The sequence below is a fragment of the Dufourea novaeangliae genome, unplaced genomic scaffold (assembly GCF_001272555.1).
Source record: "Dufourea novaeangliae isolate 0120121106 unplaced genomic scaffold, ASM127255v1 scaffold146, whole genome shotgun sequence".
Lineage (NCBI taxonomy): Eukaryota > Metazoa > Arthropoda > Insecta > Hymenoptera > Halictidae > Dufourea > Dufourea novaeangliae.
The window spans coordinates 296,589-323,415 of record NW_015374023.1 but is presented as its reverse complement, the minus strand read 5'-3'; the positions used below and the strand labels follow the sequence as shown (position 1 = coordinate 323,415).

At 43.5% G+C, this 26,827-nt stretch overlaps 2 protein-coding genes across 2 annotated transcripts; one reads left to right on the top strand and one right to left on the bottom strand.

Moving 5' to 3' along the window:
- Nucleotides 1-14,862: 14,862 nt before the first annotated feature.
- Nucleotides 14,863-19,342, bottom strand: LOC107189152 (erythroid differentiation-related factor 1). Its single transcript, XM_015577627.1, has 9 exons — nt 19,204-19,342; nt 17,937-18,975; nt 17,437-17,856; nt 16,575-17,369; nt 16,316-16,495; nt 15,857-16,236; nt 15,466-15,784; nt 15,075-15,378; nt 14,863-15,004 (listed from the first exon to the last, which is right to left on the bottom strand). The coding sequence occupies exons 1-9, from the start codon at nt 19,234-19,236 to the stop codon at nt 14,863-14,865; spliced, it is 3,612 nt and encodes a 1,203-aa protein (XP_015433113.1). The 5' UTR covers nt 19,237-19,342.
- A 779-nt stretch (nt 19,343-20,121) lies between these two features.
- Nucleotides 20,122-21,755, top strand: LOC107189255 (phosrestin-2). Its single transcript, XM_015577743.1, has one exon. It carries the CDS (start codon nt 20,160-20,162, stop codon nt 21,294-21,296), a length of 1,137 nt encoding a protein of 378 aa, XP_015433229.1. The 5' UTR covers nt 20,122-20,159; the 3' UTR covers nt 21,297-21,755.
- Nucleotides 21,756-26,827: the final 5,072 nt, after the last annotated feature.

The following is a 26,827-nucleotide window of genomic DNA, read 5'->3' as shown; positions in this document are numbered from 1 at the left end:
CGACGAGACGGAGCGCTTCTTTGTCGCTTCGCCATCAAAATCCCATTCGAATGGCAGAGGGGTAGAGAGCACGTGGGTTCCACGGGTCTGTTCACGGTAATTGTTTTTCGTTTAACGAGCAGTCACACACACCCCCGAGGGCTCCGTAATCAAACCGTTTCGAGTAAACGAATTTTAATGACTTCGACACGATTGCTCGAGCTCCCGCGCCGTTGTAGATACTTTAAGGCTTCGAATGAAGAGGTTCGCGGTTCAAAGCGTTAACGTGGTCGTTAAACAGGAAAGAATTGTAGCGGTGAATTTATTGGAAAACCTAGGAGTCAAAAGAGTCTAGTCGTGTCTGAGTACTTTTCGATGTTTATTTTCACTTGGAAAATCGTCTACTAGCTGGACATTCCGCCTATCTATGCAAGAACCTTTCAGATGACTCCCACAAATTTTTAATAATTATAAATTTAGTTGAAAATTTAATAGAACATTCTTGAAAGCTTCAACTTTCGATTGCTACCAAAAAATTTTTTCTTAAAATTTCAAAAGAAATATTAAAATTTTTTCTACAACAAGGAAAAGAATACGCATGCCACGGTAGAATACCCCCTTAACGAACTGCGCGTCTGCTCCGCCACGAAAGGGGAAGGTAAGGAGTAAATAAACCGGCCGAGTAACGTTGAAAATAATACTTATACGTTGAGCAGGGTCGACCGGAAGATTATGTCTGCGGAGGCTTGATCAAATATTTGCGTTGCATTCCAGAGAATCTTCCGAGGAAGAAAAGTGGCGGATGCAGGGGTCACGGAACGTTTCCGTTCGGTTCTATTCACGGAATTGGTACTTCTCGATTTTATTCGTCAAGAAATTGATCGAGGTTACATTTCGTGAATTACGGTTGGTATTAATTAACTGAAAGAGTCTAATTACACTAGATGAATTTTCAGAGCAGACGATCTTATGATAAAGAAGTAAAGGTGTGCCTATTTAGACGGGTTGGCACGGCCTCGCGCAAACTGGACGTCAAAGTAGTCGAGATCTCGACGAATGGCAAGAATTTAGGAGGGGGAAAAGCGTACGAGTCGGTATCCAGAGGGTAACTAACCGCTCGGTGGCGAGAGCTTGCATATTTTAGGATGTCATCAGAGCCTGACGTCGCGCTGAGAAACTGGTTCGAGGCGGATTCACTTGGGAGATCGTGGAGAAGGCTGTTGTGGCTGTCTGATTATAATGTCTTTGGTACAACATGATGACGGAAGAAGATCACAGGGGTATAAAGGAGTTCCACAGAGAGAAAGGGTGAAAGTGGGGGGTTGGATTGATTTATCGGGGTACAAGAATACGTCTCCCCAAGAGCAGTCGAATTAAGTGCATCTCAGACACGAAGTAACAGATTAGTCGTCGAAATTCATTGGAATCCAACCTGATCCGTGATTAATTATTAGCCTGATTAAGGTCGCGACCCGAACGAATTGATTAAACGCGCAAACCTTGTAACTGTCGCTGGTGAGAACGTTGGGGCAAACGATCAAAGAACGATTTTGTCGGTGAACGGACACGCGTAGGTCGAGGATTCGAAGATGAAAAAGAGGATGCTTGAAATTCTGGAAATACCGAGAGCGACTCGTAATGTGCACACCTGGAACCGAGTGCTCGAGGAATTGGAGAACGAGTCGCAGGAGGAACGAGGAGGAAAAAAATCTTTTGATAGCGCCGTGGCGTCGAGGTTTGAATTTGCAATCGAAAAGGGAAATCCCTCGTTGATGTTCACGAACCCAGGAAAATGAGTCGTCGGAATAAGAGAAAAAGAGATAGAAAAATGCCACGTTGGTGGATAAATCATCGTGTCAATACGAATATTAATTTCTGTATACGGTTTCTTTTGCACTATTTCCCAACGGCCGCGAGTTCTCAGCTATTGACGCATTTTTTCGATGCATTTTCCACGTTCGTGATGGACTCCGATTAAACATTACGTTCGGTACGCTCCTCTCGCAATATAACGACGCTATAGAAGTTCGACGCTGGTGTAGGCGAACGATTTCTGACGTATCCTACTCGAAAGTAAAAATTCGAGTCACAAGGAAGCCCCGAAAATTTTGTTCTTTCGAGAAACGAAGTCACAGAGACGCGGCGGGGAGCGATTCGAAGCGTTTCACGTAATTAAAAGAGTCGAGGGACGCGTGATCCTTTTGTGGTGGGAACGGGGTTCGCAAAAGATAACGATTCAGAGGATTCGCGAGCGAGACCGCGATAACTGGGGCGTGAATAGCGGCGGAAATAATCAGAGCACGAATTCCAGAAGCAAAACTGTCGGCTTGCGGTGATTACGGCAACATGAAAGAGCCGGAAAGTTAAAGGCCTCTCGACGTGTTCGAAATAAAATCTTCCTCGGCCCGGGTGAACGTCAGAGAGAAAGAGAAATCGGAAAATCTGATGTACCGATTTGGGATTGACCAACCAATCGCAAGCTACTTAAGCCAAACCTTGAATCTTCTCCTAATTAATATAATTGACACAAAAACGAAGGTGGCTGTTGCACTCTGTTACTACCAATCGATTGTTCGATTCCACAAAACCCCTCTGAAAACGATAACAGGGATTTCCAAATCTATCGAGACCGACAGGTCTCAAGAATTTATTGAAAATACAAGATCTTCGTGGCAATTAGGCCAGGTTTACATTCGTAGAATAAGTGGTCCAGTAGCTAGCACTAGTACCCAAGAGCAAGAAAGATATCCTTTACGTCCCTAAGTATAGTAAAGACTGCATGAGAGTTTGAAACTCGGGACCGCTTTAAACATTTGACGGAGCATCACGAATCATTTCAACACCTCAAAAGGGGGGTTAAAGTATGCGCTTCACAGGTCCCCCTCCCCCAAATAGTATGGATGAAGTAGAAACTCTCACGAGGAACTTCCTATCCAACTCTCACCGAGCTTTCACTGTACTAGTACTTCTTACTCGACCATTTAGTCTACCAATGTAAACCTACCCTTATCAAGGAATATCGGCCCACGTTACGAAGTGTTAACTAATTACCAACATTTCTCTGGCCAACCAACAATTTTCGTCCTGTAGCAATACAAAGAAAAAGAGTGGAGGGAGGATGAAGTTCGTTAAATCGAGTCTCATGGCGCGACGCCCGTTGACAGGCAGATTTACGGAAGCGCGGGGTGCCTGTAAACGAGGCGAACGAAACATAAAACCCCGCCGTTGTTGGTTGTATTTTCGACAACAATAAACGAGATTCCGCGAGGCTGATTATCGTTGGTCTTGAAGCCGGATACGTCCGAGCCGGGAAACGAGACCGGAAGCAGAGACACGGCCGCGAACAGAATTCTGAGCCGCAGAGGAGGGGTGGCTGGAATTTATTATGCAGCCTTCTCGTGGCCGACCACGCGCGTATGTTTACCACTGAATGATAGAGCGGCGGGAATACAACCGGAAAGGGAAAAGAGAAGTAGTGAAGGAACAGAACTAAATGGAAGAAGTATCGTTCGAGAGGAACGTATTCTCGCGAAGGAAGTTCCACGTGGCGTTTCGAGGGTGGAACGACGATAGATTGATGGGAAGAGAGTGCGCGGTATCGTGCCAATTAGCTGGGGGCCTGGGGTGCCGCATTTATCCTCGTTACCGCGAGGGATATTAAGTAATAAGAAAGAATAAAGATCCTGTCCGACGATATTGCCGGGACGCACGCGTACGTGACTGTCCGTATCCAGTTGCTTTTCGTCGATCTGATCTACGGCAACACGCTAAACGAGAAATAATTGCCGCCGCCGTGAGAAAAAAAAAGACTGTCGCCTTAAAGTAGAGCTAAACGCGTGCGACACGATTCTCGTCGAAAATTGTGGTGAAGTGCTTTTACCTCTAATTTTGTACTAACAAAAGTGCAACTAAATTATAATTTAGCTTTTAATGTAATATGTGCAAAAGGAGCAATTTCTGGTCACCTAAACCATATATCTGTAACTCACTCTGAGCTAAAATTTCAGGTATAAATTTCAAAATAGTTAATAATTAATTGGTAATTTTTTGGAAACAGATTGTATGGTATCTATACACTAAACTGATCAGGAACTGGGTCCTTGGCGATAATTGCAGGAGTGTCGAAGTCGCGTTCAGTGGTGCGACTCAATAATTAGTTTGGCAAACTCTATTAAACGAACGAACTGTCACCGAGAAGTGTCGCAGTAATTTTATGGTTATATGAAACATTGAAATAAAGAGGAAATTTTCCACCAATTTTGAAGTTACAGAGCGCCACAGCCTGATTCGATTCGACAAGGAATTTTCGTCAACGTGAAATGCGAATGTACATCGACTGGGGTTGATTGTTCGAGTCGAGACGAATTTCACCACGTGTCGACGTTGCAACGGATTTGATACACGCGAAACGAAATTAAGAATCGCCCGAGAACAAGGTGTTCCCGATGGAAAACCCCCCAGCAGGGGCGAAAGCCGCGAGATTTATTTTCCACGAGGACCATGACTCGACTCGTTTGCCTCGCGAGATGAAAGATCGATGCAGAGGAACCGGTGGTTCCCGTGAAAAATTGCGCGAACCACAGAGAAAGAACTGCGCACCGCTATAAATACGAACATCGAAGCGGAAATATCCACTCGTCCCAACGAAACGCCCAAGAATACACCGGATAAAGTCTTAAATCAACGTCAAGGAATTTAAATTAATTGCCCGATGCTCGCCATTCGATTCTCTGAAATATCCATAAAAATCTATAGTTACTTTATCATTATCGAAGAATCCTCAGGAATCTATGTACCACAATTCTGAGTAATTGAGTATCCTCCCACCTCATTACCACGATCTTTTTATTCCAATTTTTATACTAATCAAATTTTTTTATTCTAATTCATGATTGTGATACCGAGTTGAGACAGTACTATTGAGGAATTTCTAATATAATCGAAATTGAGGAGATTCTTTCCCATCGTTGAAGGATTCTACGTTCTCTTGCTGGGTTCCTTGAACTCTCCTTTGTTTAATAACGAAACGAATGGTTTAATTTCGCTCTCGAAATAAGAGAATCCAGGGTAGAATGGGTCGTGGGATGGGAAGAGAAGCGTTTGGAACGCTCCGAAAATTGTATCGTAAATTGTGCTTCATTTGTTTCCGTCTCGGGAACAAACGCGTGGCTCTTGGTGATTGGGGAATGATAAAAAAAAGAAAAAACATTTCGAGACGGAAAATTTCTACCGTTGCGAATCGTCGACGGGTCCCGCTGAATCGAGTGATATCCTTCGACGAAATTAAATCGGATCCTCTAACGAACGTTTCATTTCGGAAGCCTGGGAACTGGGTCGTCGCGACTCCCACGACCCATTTAATGTTTCCCTTTCGGAGCAGGACACCTCTCGCGCGCGCTTGATTAGCAAATACATAACGAAGAAACTTTCAATTACACCCCGTGCCACCGAGTAATTGAAATGAAATTCTGCGGTGCTATAGCGAATGTTGTTCGCGACTATGCATTTCAGTTAACACTTCGGTGGTTGTTAATTAACAACCGAGGCTAGTGGAAACGAGAAACAGAGGAAGGCAGAATTATTGTTATTATGTATTAAATAAACGGAATAAATCCCATTAGAATATATAAATGTATAGTGAATTGTAAGCAAAAGAAGTCGAAAACGTGAAGAAAATGCAGAATTTCTGAGCTGGTATTACTCACAAAAAAAAGTATGCAGCCTTATTTAAACTAAATCTTAGAAGTTCGTGAGAATCTAAACGATTTCATTGGTATAAAAAAATTGAACAACACTAAAAATTTCAAGCAACCAATAATATAATTAGAATTGAGCTTGAATAGAAAAAGCACTGAAATCCTACGAAATTCAAAAGATTTCAGATTAAGCTTGCTCTTACTTACAAGAAGGGCGGAATCGTTTGAAAGCTCGAAAATTGAATCATAAATCGAACTTCATTTGTTCGTACCCGCCAACAAAGAAGAAGACCAACGAAAAAAAAACAACGGAGCGAGCGCGAAGGAGAGTCTAGTGAATTTATTGAAAATTGAATCCTCGCCCCCCTTCGACGAAGCCCGCGAGTGGAGCGCAGCCTCCGCGATCGAAAATAAATTTAAAGCACGGCTTATTTCGACGGCGAGACTATCGACGATATTTTCGATGACTGGCCCCCTAGTGTAAATTATGTATTCCGCCGGCGATACGTTCCTGGGTTCGCTTTTGAGTGGGAAAGACCGTCTAGACATCGACGGGATCACGTACTTACTTTTGACGTATTATTGACTTTCTCGTTCGACGTTATTCGGTGTGCCACGTGAACGACACGATTCTGTTCGAGTCTCGAACGCAAGGAATACCCTTAAATTTCTATCCTATAATCTATACATTGCGAGCGAAAGAATATTTTTTTCTTAAATAAACGAAACACGAACACAGTATATCATCGATGGAGTAAGAGAATGTAACAATGAAACATAAATTACAGGAAGTATTATTAGGAACTGCTGAAATTTACAGTTTATCGAGCCAGAAACACCCCCAAATGGGATATTTGGCGGAGGATGAGCCGCAGAGATAGACAGATGTGCGAGTACGCAATTACGGGACGCGAAAAAGCAGCGTAACGAATTTGTTCGGGTTATTAATTAATTCGAGTTTCTCGCGGCTACGGGGATCAAAATTAGAATTTGTTGCTAAACCCCCTGCGGGCGAATTCGGTAATGGCCGGAATGCGAGGAAGCCTCTGCTGGGACCACGGTCTTCACCCGTATTTTCTCATCGGCAACCGCGCCCACGCTGCGCCGATCGATTCATATTAATTAATTCCACGGATTTTCCTTCCTGGTTTATATCGCTTTATCGTATCAATAATTTCGCTTCCACCCACCCCACGGAGCTTTGCCCACCCTTTCTTTTTTGGCTGAATCCGCGAGGTCGTCGACGAAACATTCGATAATCCTGGAAATATAAAACGATAAGAGAACATCATTTCCTCCCTTGATCGCGATTCTCTTAATAAAACGGGAAATTATCGCGTGTCCTGGCGAACGACGCGATATAATAAACTGCAGCCTCGAACCCCCGCGATCTTTGATCCTCCTCGTTTCCTTCGAAACACGTGCCATCATGATAAAGTACGTCGGTTGCCTGTTACGCGCGCGGATCTTTACGATTCGGCACATAAATTAGGATCTGCTCGTCTCAGTGGACCGAAGAGACGGTACAGAACCGGGTCTCGTAGCTTTACGACATGTTCTGGGCGGTGCAGATGACGAGGATCGTGTCTACGAATCAGGGATCTATGGCTGACTAGCTCGGAAACAAATGGTTCGATTGATTTTATTCTTGAATATCCACATGGGCGTAGCCAGGTTATCAGTCAAGGGGGCAAAAATATTAACACATCGACTGCCACAGTGAAAAAGGCTGTACGTAGCCAGACACACTTTATTTTATTTTTAAAGTCATACATCGTTGAAAATGTATGCTTTTTGTTAATAGAGGCTGTTGTTTTAAATTTTAGTACTCTGGGAAGGGTGGGGGAGGGAAAAATCCAATTTTTTTCTTGTAGGGTGGGGAAACAGCCACTTTTTTCCATCCAGGAGGGGGCAAGCCCCCCCCCCCCTTGGCTACGCCCATGAATACCCACGATCGACAGGATTTTTTTTACTACACAATTAATTACCGTCGCGTCTGAAACAGAGGAACCATGGGACTGTAACCGAAGTAAACTTTCGGTCCCGTTCCTCATAGCCCGCAATGCGTAAATCTTGGCGGAATACGGTCGCTGGAACGGCGAAACTTCCACAGAAAGGAGCATACGTTCAAGACGCGGTCGCGACTACGAAATTACGGGTGTAATTAGCTTCGAGGCGGATTCAAACCGGCGACAAACTCGCGAGAAAATGTTCTCGAAGATTCTTCAAGACGTCGCGAGGGCGTTTTCGGAGTTTATTAAAAACCTCCGACAATGTCGTGTACAAATACTATCCCATCCACAGAATTCTATATTATTTTATTTCCAGTAGAAAATTGCAAACGTTCGTATATAGGGTAATCTTCGCTGGTTCTGAGATATTCAATCTGATTCTCGGTACAGGCATCGTTGTACTCGTTAAAAACACATTAGACTTTAGTTACACTGGAAACCTGATTCCAATATCGTTCAATGATCTTGCTGCTGCAGAGTATCTACTTGATGGCAGCAGATTGCGCTAGAATACTCTGTCATATTCCCTTGCGTTTCTGATTTCATCGTACAAACATAACCGAACTTTAGAGCTCGGAAATTTCATTCTGAACCTACATTGACGTCAAAAAACATCTAACAAGTACCACAGACTAGAAACTATTAACTAATTTGAATTCAAGATTCTAAGCCTTAGAATCTAAGGGATTCGATTCAAATCAAACAAAATTTAAGAACATACGGTGGACTCTAATTATATTGCCATAGTCGGGGCTATAGGGAAGTACAATGGCAATCAGTTCAGAGCCCCCTCCATGCTACGTTTTATTTGCGCCTGCGCAAAAGCTGGTTCGTCACGGTGGATAATGCCACAAATTATTGCCCAAACGGCTGACCAATTGACACCAACCTGTTCCATTCGTGTAGTTTATTTCTTCATCCCCGGAAGCGCTCAACGAATTGCGCACAATTTGGAGGATGACCAAACGGCATTGTGTTGCAAATCCAGAATCGTCGATATAAGATTCGATGACCCGTAACATCTACACCGACGTTCGAAGGATTAGGCAACGATTCGAGTCGGTATCCTAGCGGGAAATGGGATCGCTTTGAAACCGGCCACGTAACGTCTGTTTGTTCGAATTTTCGACGCGATATGGAGGTCTCGGTGGCCTTCGCCTCGCAATCGGTCCGATATTTCACGACACAGGTCGTTACACCGACGTATTTCGGAATTACAAGTGTGCACGACCGGTTGCGAAGTGGATACACGTACCCGCCACTAATCATTCGACGCGAGAACGCTCGCAATTTAATCCGTTTCCTTGTTTTCTGGTTCCTTAGAACGGCCGACGATAAAAACACAATCTCCCGACGAAACGCGTCTCGTACACAGTAGAGGTAATAGCGAACATTGACAGAAATTGATCGTAGAAAGCGTGTCCCATTTTGTTATACCATTAAAGATCGAATTCCCTTATTTTACACATATTTTTGAAGATATCTTCGATCATGTGTATTGGATATTTCGTGGGAGGAGTACAAAAAGTGTACAAATTCGACTAAGAACGAGACAAATGTCATGATTAAAAATCCAAACTTAGTATAGAAAAGAAATTACGAATTTATAAAATGATAATTCAGCCCAACTGGACATATGGAATACCACTCCATGGAGTATAGCAACGAAAAGCCACATAGCTAAACTTAAGGGGTCCTCCTAGTGTGACAACTGAAGAAAACTTATTTTTTCAGGAATTTCAAAAAAGGACAATCGCCACACAGACCCTCCACCAACAAAATGTGCGACTCGAGATGTTTCGAAGCGTACCATAAGTGGGAAGTCAGGGGAACCACGTTCACAGAAATCGATGGCACCGCGGGGCGAAATGAATTCTGGCAGCCGTTCGGTCACGGAGCTGATTATCGACAGTCACGGAATAACTCCGCGCGGCAAATATAATTCATGTCCCGTGTTTGCATTCCCGGTAATTTATTATCGAGGGGGACGAAGGGAGGGCGAAACACGCCGAGCATTCTAGCCATGGCGTTCTATGTACGGTTATTATTTATGACACTCGCGATGCCTTCCAAAACATGTGGCACACATCCTCCACTTTGGGGAAGTTGAAGGAACACGTTCCGCCCGGAGAATTCCGTGGAAACTCGACGTGCGATGCATCCGAAACACAATTAAAACTCGACGAACTAACGATCCTTGGCCGTAAACCCGACGAGCAAAGTGCCATTTCTCCTTTCTTTGAAACGAAGAGAAACAGGAAACGTGCCTACCACGATTTTCCAACGAAACTTGTGTCCGAACTCCGATTTCTGCTTCGACGTCCATGTAAAATTATCGATTCTACAGTGTTGATCAATGTCAATCAATACAGCTACCCATCGAAGGTTCTACGTCCAATCATGGATGGAATATACTTTCATCGCTATGATCCACGATCTCATGGATCTTCCAATTAGAGTCTAATCGGCCGGAAGTGTCGGTAGGGACACGATCGTCACGAGTTTGCTCTCCTCCTAGGCAGTGTCCACGATGAACGACGAAAAGAATGCAAACGCGGGAGGACAGAAAGGCACCGACTCTAATTGATATAACCAGATAAGACTCGGAGGGAGACTCGTGGATGGACAAGAACGCGTCTTGAATTCGAAGGGGACTGAATGGCATCGAAAGACAGAGAGAAGGAAGGCTATCCTCGCGGAATTCCCTCCTTTGTTCGAGCCCAAATTCCATCGGCAGCCGCAAAAGGAAAAGACCGGTCGAGTTGAACGAGCCTAGACTGTCAACCAACGTTTCCTTTTTTTTTTTTCTTTTTTTTTCTTTTCTTTCACGTCTGACGGATTCATTATGTAATTCTCGTAATGGGACTCCACCGCCCACTCTCTCCCTCAAGACGTCTTGGAATTCAATTGTTTCAAAGTTGTGGAAACTCTGAGACGGGAGAAGGGAGGGACGAGGAGAGAGAGAGAGAGAGAGAGTAGAGAAAGGGCGAAAGACTCCCCCGGCGTTTCCATTCGGCCCCTGGGTCCCTTAATTTTCTGTGTGTACGTGCGTCCTCCAGCCCAGGGTTCAAACTGGCGCAAAAGACGCCGGCTAGAGGGTCGAGCGTGGACGAGCGACCAGAGGAAATAATACCAAGCTTCCCGAGCTTTCAAAGCGGCTACTCAACTTCGCAATTTCGTTTATTGCGCAGTTTACGAGAGGTGCGCGCACCCCGGTTGTAGTTAAATCCGCGGGAAAGGGAAACTTTTTCCGGAATGATTACCGTTTCCGTTGCGTGCAGACGCCTTCCTTATTAAACTCCTTGACTGTTTCCGTTTTTCTTCGTTAATCACGAGTTAGGGCAAGGTTGCCGAATTTGGACCGCTACTGTAACTGTCGTGGGTAAGTAATTTGGACCTTACGTTAGGCAATACGTGTATGATAGTGGTGATTGGATTAACGAACTTAGTACCTATATGGAACACATATTGTCTAAAGCAAGGTCAAAATTCAGCAACCTTCCCCTACGTTAACCAAACGAAAGATCAGGTCCACTGTTTGATTCACCACGAAACTAACCCCCCCGTTTATGTTTCTCAACTCGAAAAAGAACCGTAGAATCCACGGGCAATTCCTATTCCCGGTGAACGACGAACCCGCCCGCGGGGTTGAAATTGCACGCGTGGCCGATGGCAGACAGATAAGGGGGCCGTAGACCCGAAGAAAAGATGGAAGGTAGACGAGGGTGGATTGCTCGATTCTCCACGGCGAGAATTTCTTTGCGGATTAATATTTGCGCTGGCTGGGAACGCCACCCCCTCTGTGGAAGACGTGGAATCCATGAAGGGAGGCGCGGGGAATGGTGGGCTGGAAAGGTGGAGCAGAACAAATAACGAACGTGGTCGGAGACAAATGGGCTGGATCTACCCCCAACCCTACCCCCTGGACGAACCCGTGAAACATGACACTCCCGCGGAAAACCGACGGTGTGTGTGGCCCGTTGAAAAAAAAATGTTTCCGCAGGTTTCTTCGGGAGGCGTGTGTGATCTTCCAGCGTGATACTTCGCTTGAAAATACGAGCGCAAATACGCCTTGGATATTGGACACGTACGGGGAAAAATGCGGCCCATATAACCGACAGAGGGAAGGGGGTAGAGGCCGACCCTTGATTTTCAAAATTTTCCAGTACCGTCTACGGTTGCTCTTTTTGAAATTGTTTATTTAAAGGCTTCTGTGTCTACCTGTAGACTCTGGTTATTTAGTACTCGCTCTTGCAACTCGTATTCTTGCATTTTGATAAAGTTGCCGGTTTGTAAGCCAACCGGACAGTTGATGTTAAAATGTACTATTTCCCCACGAACAAACTTGTATTTTTTCCGAGGGTCTAAAGGTTATGAATATAAAATCAAGGGTAGATTTCTTGATGTTTGAGTTCACGTGGATCCTACAACCCCTCTGAATTTTATTCCCTTATATTCTTTTCTCTCGAATAATATAGCAACGGTGGTGTAATGGTTCAAACAGGTGCAACAGAACGGCTCGAAGTAATAGCTCTTCGCTGGATTTAATATCGAGAGCGATATATGGGTTGACCCCCCGGGAAAGAGATTAAACAACCTCGTTCGCGTTCCGGTGAACGCAAACCACGTGCAATTAACTCAGCTTTTGGCCCGACGATAACGCTGAAAGACTCCACATACAAGAATTAATGAGAAACGCGTCCAATAAAATCATTGCTTTACCATCTAATCGAGTCGATAAATCAATTTTTAAAAAAAACTGTCTACACAAAGAAATTCATCGGAAATCAATTTACGAATAGTTGAACTTGTTCGAGAACTATCGCCAGGAAGGTATTTAATAAGCAAAGTTTAATCGAATAATCCGTCACCGATCTGAATATACTTGAGATTTAAAAGGCAAGAATACATCGTCGGTTTAAAAAGCACCAGAATTCTCGGCTGAAAAAGGAGAAAACGATCAGAAAACAGTCGACGTATTTTCTCGGATGGCATTCTCGACGGGACGAGACGTTAAAAGAGGAAGTGACTGCCGAGGAATGGTCCAGGCCAGAACGGAAGGCCCGGGGGATGAAATCGTCGAAAGGTCAAGCCACGGACGTCCGGAGGGAACGGAACGAGATTGGTGAACGAGAGAGAGAAAGAATGAGAACGGTGGTGATGCAACGGAGAAAGATAACGCAAATCGGAACCGACCTTTCTTTACATTCTTTTGTTTTGTCTTTGACACAGCCCCGTGCCCCCACACCTACCCCCCGGGGGTGTACGAATCCATTCGAGCGTGAGGGATGCGACTGACAGCTGGAATTGTTATATCTCGACGGCCGAATGCTGTTCGTTGTTCATCGATCTTCGGCAGAACGAGCGTTCCAAATTCGTTCTCCGGCTTTCTAAAAATGAATAGGTTGAACGTACGATCACCTTGACCATTGTGTTCGTTAAAATTTATACGTTCTCTATTTCTGTTCACGACAGTTATCCATATAACTACAACTACCAGCATCCGTTTTTACTCAAGATCGCAACGAACAACCTATGCTCACGACAGTATTTTGTTTCCTCGTTGCACATCAAGGTAGTATTTGCTTATAAATTAACGGAAAGTTTAGAGACAGAATGATAAGGTAGTCTATGGAATACAAGCTTCGATTTTCTATAAATATATTAACCTAACCTTAGGCAACAATTTACACCCCTGAATTGTTGCTTACGAATTCGTTAATCGCTTCGCTGTACATGAAAATCCATAATAGACGCGACACTGATTAAGTGGCAGGTGACTGGCGTTCAATGTAAAATCGCTTCGAAGCATGTTTAAAAAAGTTTTGTTCAGTTTCATCGACGATTACGACGTGAATGGCACGGCTAATGTATTTTGCCGTTAATGATTGACACCGGTTAAAAGTCTGAGAGGTGATAAACGAGTTTGGTCCGCTGAATAATTCAGGCTGCATGTGTTTAACCACGAAAACTAAAATCCCGATAACGACAACGGAATAGTTTCAAATTTCAAATGTGAAATTTCGAATTTATATCTACGCTTAGAGAACGATTCAAATTTCCAACGGTCCACCTGTGACGTCATGCGCTGCAATAACCGCGCAATGGCCGCAAGAGTTACATACGGTGTAAAAAGCTTACCTTAGCTGCTCTCCATAATCGGGTTGACCCGCAAAAAGTCTCATCGCGAATTCTCTAATAAACGAGTCTTTCATCTTTGGAAGATCGAGCCACACCTGCAAGTTCGTATAGACCAAAAACTTAAACGAAATATGTACATCGTCGTCCGAAAGTTCATTGGAACTTCGGTGACGCTATTCATCTTGTCGTGATATGTTTCATAAGCGTACGCTTACCATCTTTATGTTATTTTTTGAAGTGTGTCGTGAAGCTTCAAATTTCAATACATCTGCCACGGTCCTAACTAAATATTACACTGTTTCACAATATAAAAGTTACTCCTGAGCTACTGTGCGGTCAACCGTCCTGTCCGAGAAACCCGCGAAAATACTTTCAAACCGTCGCGCCGCCTACCGGCAATAAGTGCACTCTTCAGTTTGCAATATGATTTGTGAAAGTGTTGTGTGTGGAACGCGGCTCCAGATTTCAACAAGAAATTTGGTAAGTTTTTCTTATTTATATACGCTAAAATATAAATAAATGCATCAAGTTTAAACTCGTGAACAATTATCACTAAAAATCGTACGCAGAGAATACATATATCAAGTAAATCGACAGATATTTTAATGGTCTCAAATCGAGTCCGTTGGGAAGGAATTCAATGGCGGGAAAGGGAGAAAATGTTCAGTATTTCAAAATATATATACATACGAAATTCTTTGTTTTTCGTGAAGACACTTTGAACAAATAATGTTAGGATCTCTCATAGAGATTATTTATTTCTCATTTATGAATCATTTTATATATAGATAAATAAAAGCTTTGATCTGACTATTTACACAGTAGAATAAAAAATGTTCTCGGGATTCCGGGACGCCAAAGCGAATTAACGAACATTTCTCTCGTTAACGACCAGCATTAATAGCGACGTAAAGACCTTTGAAAGATTGAAAAAACCAATCTTAGGAAGGAGTCATATTCGTTGATCGAGACTTTGCGCGTTAGTCTTCGAACTGCTACAGATACAACATATATATGTACACATGCATAAGTGTTCAACATTCCGTAGACGGTAACATTTTCTTCAATTCTCGTAAAAGTTGTGCAACGTGCTCTATTAACGTGAAACCAGTCATGGTGACTAGTCGTAACGATCGACTATAACACTGTTTGTAGAGACCTACCAGTGTTTCATACCTGAAATATTTCAAAGAATTAGATTAATTTATATTCTGACTACTGAACATTTCTACCATGAAACACATACTCTTTTTTATTACTGTTACTGTTTTTTGTGACAAATAGTTTGGTCAGAGTTCTCAAGATAAATTGCAATCTCTGTTCAAGCAACGCCACTAGATTTTCTTCATCTTCCGTCAACTTCTGGTCTTCACTACCTTTTCCCTCTATGATTTCTTTCCCTGTTTTATTACTGATGTCATTTGTACTCTCAGTTTTTTGTTTTTGAAAGTTATTTCTTTCACACAACATATCCATAATGGATCCACACTGTAGTATCAGTTGAAGACCATTCTGATAGGCTTTCAATTTTCCATTAATGGTTGTAGCACCTGTGGATGAAACAAAACATAATATTATCAGACCATTACATAAATCGAGGATAGAATTACCATAATTTCTTTAGGAAAATAACGTACAACGTGCTTGATGATCAGCCAAAGCAACTCTTTCCATTTGAACCGTCAGAAACTCTGTGGTCTGCTCCAATGCTAGCAAGAGCCTTGCAGCTTTCTCATAGTACAGCTTGCATAGCTGCAAACTTGTTTTTCTTCTAGTATTATCCGTGTCTGGTTCATATTCCCTGTATACACGGTGATACAAAGACGCTAGACGATGTTGAATGGTCGCTGCCCGGAATTGATAAACGGGTTGCCGTAGTCCTGCTGTTTCTGTATCGCAATGTTTTAGAGCTTTTTGCAATATATCAACGACTTCTCGTTCCAGCTCTTCTTTGGTCTGAAAGAATAATTTCTATAAACAGCGAAATGATCATCGAATCAATTCTAAATACACAGATACGAAAAGTACCTTGCATCCACTTGTAGGGTAGTCTTGCAACAGTGTAGCCATAGTGAACAATGTGGTAGATAGATCCCACGTCACAGTATCCCAAATCACAAGGTTCGTCTTCCTAGATCCCAAGACTTGTAGTGCTTTCTGATAGCTTGCTAGAGCTTTGTTGTAAAAATGACGCTCTTGAGTGTTTTGTTTGACGTGCATGTGTGCGCAAAGTCGCATAAGCCTTCCAGTATTTGAATGTAAAAGTGCTAAATTCGCTTTGTCGTGGACAGTTTCGAAAGCCTTAACTCCTGCTTCTAAATGAGTGAGCGAGCGACTAAGTAAAACTGTTACATCATCAGGCGTAGACCCTGATGCCTCACAAGCTATACTTTCTTGCTGATATCGCGCTGTAAACATAGAAACATTGTGCATAAGTTCATACTCATTAATTCTAAAGGTCTTATGTATATAGATGGATTTACTTACTTCCAGCCTGATTCATATAGAGAACACCTAACTCGTTGTGAATGTTCCCTAATCGCCTTAAAAGATTATTTTTATCCATTTCCAATGGTTCTAGCGATAACGCTTTCTCGTAACACTTATAGGACGCTACTAGAGTAGATTCTAAGCTTTCTAAATGTTGTGGTAGTAATTCAGCATCATCTTGAATAAAAAAAAATAATTTATATGATCATTTGCGTTGAACGAAGAATTTTATACGTCTTAAAAGAAACAAAATTACTCATGCCCAGATCTTCCATTTTACAGATTCCTTCCACTAGTTTTTCCTCGGTTTCATTCTTCATTTCATAATCGCTTCTATGCTTCTCTATGTTACACCAATCCTGCACAGTCATAAAGCAACAATCCCCTGCGCGGCCCAATAAATAACTGATCGATTTGTCGTTTCTTATTCCACAAAAGAGCTCTAAGATTTGTTGACACCGTAGAACTGCTAACATATACCTCAGTGAGGCGCCGTAATTCCTATTCACGTATTCATGTTCAGCGAGTACGGCAAAGATCAACGAAGCCTTCTCGTATAACAATGTTTTCAAGTGAGCACTCCAACTAATGTTATCACTCTTCTTGGGAGCTTGCCAAGTGGGCAATGTTTCAGCTTTAGGTTTACACAGTAATGCTTTCGCTACATTCTCAGTAGATGCATCTTTCAAAACAACCTTCTCTGATTTTTTGTTCTCTTTCTGTTTCAATTTCTTTTTCTGATTGGAACTATTGGTCACAGAACTCTCCCTGGATTCCGTTTCTTTCTTATCATCCTTCAAAGGGGAATAAGGCATAGGTATTGCTTGAAAAGGTTTAGCCATGTTCAAATGAGCCTCTTCATATTTCTTCTTCTTCTCTTCCTCCTCTACGTTATTTCGGTCTTCCTCGGAATTATCTTCGGTCGGAAAATACTGTAAACATTCCAGTCCTTGGCAGACATGCTCTAAGGCACTTAAACACCTTTCTTCCACTGTACCCGAAATAGGAGGTGGCTTGTACTTAGGTTCTTCACAAGTCTTATGTTCTTTAACTAAAATACAATTGAATTAGTCACATGATAAAATTCTTAACTTACTTAAAACGAATATTTAACTGACTGTTAGCTAGTGTTAAAGACTTTATGGCAGCTTCCTCGCTTCTTTCATCTTCTTCCTCATCCTTGTCATTATCATGATTTGTGCTTGATTCACTTTGAGTATCTTCTTCGTCGCTCTGGTCAGAAAGCCCTGGACTAGCAGGGTCTGTGTCTGATGGTATATAAAGATCAGACAACATAAAGTGAGCAGATGTTACAATCTGAGGATACTTTTCTTTAGTCAATAATTGAATGCAATTTTTCAAGAGCATTCTAATAGTGCCCTGCTGTCTGTGGTAGTCAGAAGAATACTTCATGTTTCGTGCCACTCTGTACAATAACATAGCAACTGGCACAATGAATGGATTCTGACCCTTTTCATCTGATACATCATGACACAAAGATGTTAAATCATACAGCTTTACAACATCATCGTCTTTGCCTACAGAACAAAAAAAATTAGGAAATGTAATTCATACAAATAGTATATAGTTGTTGCATCTATGTATTTAACTTTCACACCTTTAAACAGCCAATAAGTATGTCCAGCCTTTGTTACATTATTTTTTAGAAAACTTAAAATATTTTGTGCAACATCTCTAATAACTTTAGGACTAAACTTCGAATCATCCAAATTTGGCAGGTCTTCTGTTTTTATCAACTCATACTTCTGGACTATACCATCCAAATGATAGCACATGACTACTTCTGGGACATTACACATAAGGTTGTCCAACCAATAATCAATACCGGTTAAAACATTAATAGGCTTAGTCATATCCCTTAAACGTAGACTTATGCATGGATGTGTCTGTCCCCCAAATATTGGTATGTCTGTACCAATCAACATTTGTATGTTTTCAAATGTCCAAACAATATTTCTAGCAAAATTATGGTTGTAATTTGGATCTGGTACTTTCTCCTCTTGAGAAGGTTCTGGCAAACAAGGTTCTAATGTTTTCACAGGTAACTGTGGCTTTGCATGTTGCTCTTTATTGTCTGCCACTACTATAGAGTGATATAAGAACTTGGATACTAAATTTCTCTGCTGTAAAGTGTTTCTGTTGTTTGTCTTGCGAAATAAACACTTTTCTTTGTCTTCCAAATCCTGGAAAATATGCTCGTAGAAGAATTTCTTTAGCCACTCCCAATCACTCTCTGCTTGTCTGAGTAAATATTTATGAATGTCAAAGTCATCCAATAATAATGTGTTTTCAATTCTGTGAACCATCATAGATATCACACCATGATTATATGGCAGTTTCAGTAATTTTTTTATATTTTCTGCATCTGACACAACGTCCACTTCCCCAACACAATCAGGAAACATGTGTGCCATACGGAAACTGGAAAACCCAGAGGTCTGAGACCATACACTCTGTAGGCCATAACTTTCCGCAGAACTGCTGAGCCAATTGCTCGGTGGTAAATTTAAATCTGTGTTGCATTGCAACTGAGCATACGTTGCCGGTGTCTGAACAACAGAGTATTTAACAACTGCAGTAGATTTCACTGGTTTTTTGGGTGAACCTGGTGGTATGGCCACAGGCATGGGCTGTACCTAAAATCAAAACAATTGAATAAATGTACAAGGTTTTTATTCAGCGTTACAGCTGTACTTAGGAAAATCCATTATAAATAAAATGATTAATATAGTAATTGCATTGGTTGCCAGTGCAGGTGTGACAAAGTGTTTCAGTCTTTTTAATTCAAAAGCAAATAAAGTCCTTGAAAAAATAATTATGTTAAAGTACAATATAAAACGTTGATTGAGTAAAATATTACTCACAATATCTATATTAGTATGTGTACTTTCTGACATTTTTAATTTCGAATGATTGTGAATGGTGTCACTCGCGTCTCTAAAAATCAGTTGCTGTGTACCAAAAATTATAGAAGGAACTAGAATTTAGCAAGAACTTGAACGCATAACCACAGACAAGTTATATGAATAGATTTCTCATCCAATGCATTTTCGTGGCCAGTTTTGTGGGGTCCTAGGAACCATTACCTTTTTAGTGTCAATACCCGGCGTTACCGATAAAACATGAATTCTTTGAAACAGTTGTCTAACTTATCAATTTCATTCTGCACTACCTACTAAAGGTAATGTCTCTTCCTCCAGTTTCGCAGCTCTCATTGATTAAAAAATTCATCTTATTCTTTCATTACCGAATTGCTCATTTCACTTGAGTCAATAGAATATAATATAAAGGGATTAAAGAATCGAATTAAGAAATTTCAAAAAATTCCTAATACATACATATGTACAGATGACAGAATGTCCCCTATTCAAAGTCAACGGGGGAGAGATTTCCCTTGAACACTGTATAGGAAACGTATACTTGCCCTGGATTCCTATTTCGTTGTAAAAATTCATGAATCTAGAACTGAAGGAGAATTAAGAAAATGTTTAATGAAACCACTGATAGTTCTAAACGTATTAAGATGTACACTGAGAAAATTAAACACCACCTTCAGTAAGTATTTCACATCCTAACGTTGATTACCGATGAGTAGGAAAGTTACCAAAGATTATAACAGCTTTAGCCAACACGCAAAAAGGTTAGCAACGTCGCGAGCAAAGACGGTTGTTTATCCGCGACGCTGAATGGATTCGGAAGCCCCTGAAGAGCTTGACGTCACTGGTCCCGCGTCCATATATAAGAATAGGATTCCACCCTCGCGTTCCAGTCGTCGACGGTGATAGAAACGATCGGAGGGTATACTACGACGCACTCTGGTATGGTGATGAACTTCAAGGTGTTTAAGAAGTGTTCACCAAATGACAAGATCGCTCTGTACCTCGGTAAGAGGGACTACATCGATTATTTATCTGGAATCGAGCCAGTGGATGGCGTCATACTGCTGGATCAGAACTACATCGACACCGGCCGAAAGATATGGGGACAGCTGATCTGCAGCTTTCGCTACGGCAGAGAGGAGGACGAGGTAATGGGTCTGAACTTCCAAAAGGATCTTTACCTAGTCTCCCAGCAGCTCTTCCCAACCATTCAAAAGCCAGAAGATAACCTGACGAGATTACAAGAACGATTACTAAGGAAACTAGGTCCGAATGCTGTTCCGTTCACCTTCAAGATCCCCCAAAGCGCTCCATCCAGCGTGACCCTACAGCCAGGTGAGGACGAAACGGGCGAACCTTGCGGTGTCAGCTACTATGTCAAGATTTATTCCGGCGACACTGAAACTGACATCACCCATAAACGCAGCACGGTGACGATGGGCATCAGGAAGATCCAGTATGCGCCTACGAAACAGGGTCGTCAGCCGTGCACCGTGGTGCGAAAGGACTTTCTACTGAGTCCCGGCGATCTAGAGCTCGAGGTGACTCTGGACAAGCAACTGTACCATCACGGCGAGAGGATAGCCGTGAACGTGTGCGTGAAGAACAACAGCAACAAGGTGGTCAAGAAGATGAAAGCGCTGGTCCAACAAGGTATCGACGTGGTGATCTTCCAGAACGGTCAATTTCGGACGGTGATCGACGCGGTCGAGTCGCAGGACGGCTGCCCGATAAATCCCGGCTCGAACTTGCAGAAGGTGATCTATTTGAAACCAGACCTGGAGAACAACAAGAACCGTCGGGGCATCGCTCTGGATGGCCGACTGAAGAGGGAAGAGAGCGAGCTGGCATCCAGCACGTTGCTACTCTCGCCGGACGTGCGCGACTCCTTCGGCATCGTGGTTTCCTATGCTGTCAAGGTCAAGCTGTATCTCGGGGCGCTAGGCGGAGAGCTGTCCGCCGAGCTGCCGTTCATCCTGATGCGGCCGAAGCCAACGGATCGAATCAAGGTGGTGAACGCCGACAACGTGGAGATGGAGGACGTCGCGGACGAGACGGCGAAGCAGCCCAGCAGCTAGATAGGGTCCCCACGGTGCACGTGACCATTCGAGACTCCGACCCGGAGCTGGTTGGCTCGCGTTCAACTTTCATACACGGGGACCTCTCGTGTTAGGCGAATCGAAACACGTCGTGGTATGGGTGTAATATTCTGGGAATGTATACGAAACCGCGGCGGCTCCGCGTATTATGTTGTTAACCCTTTCGATGTTTATGTCGAGTATACTCGTCATAGCTTAAAAATAATTAAGCACACAAGTGCACGTTTTCGAAATGAAATAAAGTACGTAAAGGGTTAAGAATCGTCCGCGTAATACTCCTGCGTCTCGACCTGACACGGTTCCTTCTGCGTTCACGGACCTGAGAGGATTGATCAGCGATGTCGTCCCGAATGGAGATGGAACACATTGACGATACACGCGACTAAAACTATATCCTCTGTTCCCTGAATCCCTCCTACAATTTAGACAACCCGGGAAATTCGAATGAATTACTGCTGGAAGCTAGGTGAAAGTGAATTGTCCGTTGTAACTGGAACACGTTCCTTTCGAAACTGCAATAACAAATGATCCTTGTAGCTCTCGTTTATACAGTAGCGGCCCACGATTGTAAAAACATATTCGAACTAAATACATAAATTCTGCAATGCTGTTATGTAAGCAAGTCTTCTTTGTGGCTCTCCTAACTGAAATCCATTAGGCAGTTAAGTGCTTAATATTTGGCGAAAAGGAATCGGACGTTATATAACCGAATCGTTTGTTCTAGTTCGTGTACACTTTCTAAGATAAGGTATATAATGATGTTAAGCTGCGTTCCCACGTGATGGATCAACATACTACGGGCATTCGAAGAATTGCATTATGGATATTTTACCTTAATCGTTTTATTTGCTCTCAGATTACAAGATAACTTCGACTTTTATAGTTTATTAATGCAATGGTTTATGGGTCATCGAACTGTGATCCGGAAAGGCTTCCATACACACTGCGTCTCCGATTCTTCCGCATTTCCTTTGGTCGTGCTCATAAATGAAGCGACTTACGGTCGGGACCTCGTTAGAACGTAATCGAACAAAGCGCGGTGTAGTTATCGAAACGAATGTCCCTCGTTAATATCTCGTGGCCGCGATTAATCAGCGACGTTAAGCAGATAACGGGCGCGGAAAAGACCCAGGCGTGTCCCCTCGCGCGGCAACAAATCGCGCTGTACTCGACGTCCCTCGAATTTATCTTCCCGTTTCCGGAAACCCTTCGGACCTCCTCGAGCGTGAAAACACAAGCTGCTCAACAAGTACCCACGTCGGATGAAAAATTAATATTCGCGCTGTTAAAACACACGGGGAACGCGAGCGCGATGTACAGGGTGTGAAGGAAGTTGCAACTTGTACAGGTAGGTCTTGATTAATGGGAGTTCAAATAGTGTTAGATTTGACGGGAATCACAAGTTGATACCGGCCTGTATTCGAACTTGCTTCTGAGTATAACAGAACACAATCATCATTTGTCAAGTGTATATATACCAATAAGAAGCAAGATGATGAAGAATTCTATTTTCGACAGTAACAAGACTCCGCTTGGTAGCAACTTTAACAACTTTTTACGAAAAATTGCAAATTTTTCTCTACGAAACAATTTCCAGGCGGACCGTTCCGGAGCATGTACGTTTTAACACCCCGTAGAGGGGGTGACGGCCACTCGAGCCCGAACGAAAAACGTCGAGCAGGTTGATATTGATTGCGAGATAACCCTTTCACGGTTACGCAACCCCGTCCAGTTTCCCTGGAATTACCTTCTTTTATTTCATTCTTGCGAAAATCATTCCCTCCGTCGAGGACAAGGTCGCGGCTGTTTCCTACGACGCAGCACCGTCTAGGTAGTTCCTGGCCTAGAAAAATCCGAACCAGAAGAGGCGTGTTCAGGCGTCTCGAAACGCTCTCGGGGGCCACGGATCGATCCGTGGCCCCGCCGTAAGGGAATTATCCGCAATTTCGGCACTACCCAGGGGGAGCTAAGGAAAAGGAGCGTAGAAGCGAGACAGATAGAAAGAGACCGTTCCTGTCGGGGAGCACAAAGGTGGTGCATAAAAAAGTTCGCTTAAACAAACGGTTGGACTCGCTGTCGGGCCAGTATATTCGCAGGAAGGCCGCAGGTATACATATCTGGGCCCGCGCGACAAATCGAAATAAACGACGCGGTCGCGATCCTTGCGATTCCGCCGTGGTGGTAGAGAAGGTCCTGGCGAAGGGCAGCAGCGCGCCGTCTCGACGGTACCACCCTATATATGTGTGTGTGTGTGTGTGTGTGTGTGTGGTGGGCGTTGGAGCAGCCAGTCAGCGAGTGAAACAAGGATGGAAACAATCGATAGAAGAGAGACACGAAGCTAGTCATGGGTGGTAGAGAAGTGTATAGTGGGGGAGAGCACCGTGGAGGGAGACGACGAGGAGATAAAATTAGAGAGAGAGATCAGAAAACAGAGACGGTGGACAGAGTAAAGTGGAGGGTAAAAATCGTGGATGGAAGAAGGAGAGGATGGAACCAGGGATATGGAGAGAACGAGACCCAGAAGGGTCGGAGGAGTACATGTTATATGTATAGTGATCGAAGAACGAAGAAGGAGAGAAAGACACCGCGGAGAGACCGCGGGCCACGATCGAGTCCAACGTAGACAGAGAAAGAACGCGCGCGTTGGAAACGAAGAAGAGAAGGAGGGAGAGTGAACTTGGGGTTCGGGCGGTCCGCCGGCTAGACCGGTGCGTCAGTCAGGCTCGAGACACCCGCGAGAACGGAGCGTTGGGTGGTTTGCCCTCCCTTTTTCAGTTCGGTACATACGTACACACGTTCGATGCGCCCCCTCCATCATCCCCTGCCCACCTAGCCGCAAAGGAGTCGTCTAATCTAGAGGCAGTGTCGCGTAGAGTGTCGTACGAGGCGTATTGGCCTGTCCTCAAATACGCTCCCCGTTTTGATATCGGTGTTTCTCTTCTCTGTCGGTAACCCTCGTGTTTCGATTTTGTGCCGGCTCCGAAAGGATTCCAGCAGGGCCGCACGTAAAGGACTGATCCAGACGAATCGAAGACAGTGGTGGTGGAGCTTGACAAGGTTTTTCTCCACCGAGGAATTACACCATACATCGGGTCGAAATCCCCCGGCAAGGAAGAACGAAGAATACGGTGGCGGCTACGCTACGTTAGCAGCCGAGGAGTGAGTACACCTCGCCGGAGCCTTGACTCTGCCCTCTCTTTCCTTCACGATTTTATTTCTCTCCCGTTCTATCTCTCTGCATTCGTACTTCGTCATCCCTATTTCTCTCGGTGGGCCCAGGACCGTCCTGGGGCCCGTCTGAATTTTTCTGGCCGCGTGTGTGTCGTCTCTCCGCGCGCGCACAAACAGAGGACACCGGGCGAAAACTCACCGATACACACACGACCAGAGTTTCTCTTCTCCCGCGGCAGACGGTGGCATTGATTTCCTCCTCCCGTCCTCTCTCTCTTTCTCTCTCTCGAACGCGCCGGTCGCCCTTCCCTCCTACGCCTGCGGTATACACACGCGCGCACGCACGATGATCCTCTCCTCGTAATTTCGAGCTGGGAACCCGCTTTGTCAGCCACCGCGCGATGCCACGCAGAAACGCACCGGGTCTCTTATTCGATCGGTTAAGCTGAAAATATCTATAAGTACAGTAAATCCACGATTATTGTCCGAAGACTCCTCTACCACTGACAAGGAGAGGTCTCCAGGTGTAACGATTACTTTTTAATGAGGTTTGGCACAGTGATAGAGCTTGGAATTCTGAAGCCAATGATATTTGTTTCAGCCGTGTGTGGCCATTGGTTTATGAAATATTAATAAGAACCTTTGAACACTCATCGAGGATTTACTGTAGCTCCCCTATAGGTGTTCCAATTTTTGTTGTTGGATTATCAACGATTGTCCCCTCCTACCGTGAAACTATGAGGTTAAAACTGATTGTCGATGTGGTTCGATGCCAGTCGAATGAAGAATATATCGTGACTAGGACTAATCTAGAGGATTTGTTTATGGACGCTAGAGGGCGGAGATCCATTTCTGGTGTCTCAAATATTTAGTCGAAAACATCCCGATTCCCAGACACTTCGTGTATTTTCGTACACGAAACTTCCTGGGGATCGGGAGGATATTTGTTTGTACGCCTCCGCGGAACGCTCGTATCGGAGCTGCGTGAATCCTCGTTGTGTACCCGGATCCCCGGGACGAAAAGCGAAGCCGGAGGAGAAGAACGAGTTTCTCTCGAGCGCGCACGATGGAACCGCAGTTTCACCCGAAACCCTCACGACCTTGGACGGTCCCTGATGGAATACACTACGGTTCACAAGTATTCGATCACGGTATATTATCAATATTTGAATGTTACTATTTTTTTCAAGAAATAAGGAGTATCGTGTTTACAACTATTTATGAAGGCACATACACATATATACGTTCGTGACAAAGTTATTAACCCTTTCAATACCTTACAATTCTTCTGTGTACCACCTAGAAATACCTTGGAACACATGCATTCTTGAAGATATTTATTAAAACCAACATATTTTTTCCAAAAATAAAGATACCATCACAGCAATTTGTATTATACACTGCAGTGTATTGTATATTACATAAAAAATGTTGGAAGTATTATACTTTCGTCACTTTCTGTATCAGAATTTATAATCTGTATTACATATAAAAAGCCGAAATATCGGCTCAAGGTATTTTTGATAAAGACCGTAGACCCGATATTTTGGCTTGCGGGTACTAAGAGGGTTAAAGAGTACGGTCCCGAGTCCTGGAATCCGTTCGTTACACCTGGAACCGATCGAATTCCCATTGAGAAACGCGGAACCGAACGTCACGGAATGACAAGATCGAACACACGGTGTACATGCTGGTCGCGCCCGCGTGGGACGATTAAGATATCTCTATTTGTAAATAGACTTCCGTCTGTTTATCCGTGGCGGTTACGCTGGTAGCGCTGATCGCGGTGTCTTCAGCACGCGCGCGGCTGTTTACGGTGCTGTAAAAGCGAGAGTGTTTGCCTCTTCTATCGGCTGTTTAAATAGAAAGGGAGCAGGGTATACGCCTGGAGGAACACGCATGATTCCAGGCTACATTCGTCGATTGCTCTCTCTCTCTCCCTCCAAGAAAGAAACTCTTGTCTGAAAGTCATACCGTGGTGTCTTGTTTATCCCTGCTCAAAGTGGTATAGTTGACGGGCACGATACTGTGTCCTCGCAAAACCATTAAATTGTAAAAGTACCCCTGTATCGGTAGCCTAAACTGTAATCTGAGACGCTCGAGCCCCTTAAGAGCCATGTAACGTCAATTCGGAATAGGTTCTTCTTTTGCAGTATATCTTCAAAAAAATTGGTACTAAGGCTGTTACGAATATTCGATAATACTCCAATATTCGATAATTCGAATACTCGAATATTCGATAATTCGAATACTGCATACTATTCGAATATTCAAATATCCGAATACTCTGTACTATCCGAATTATTCGAAGTATCCAAATACTTTGTACTATTCGAATA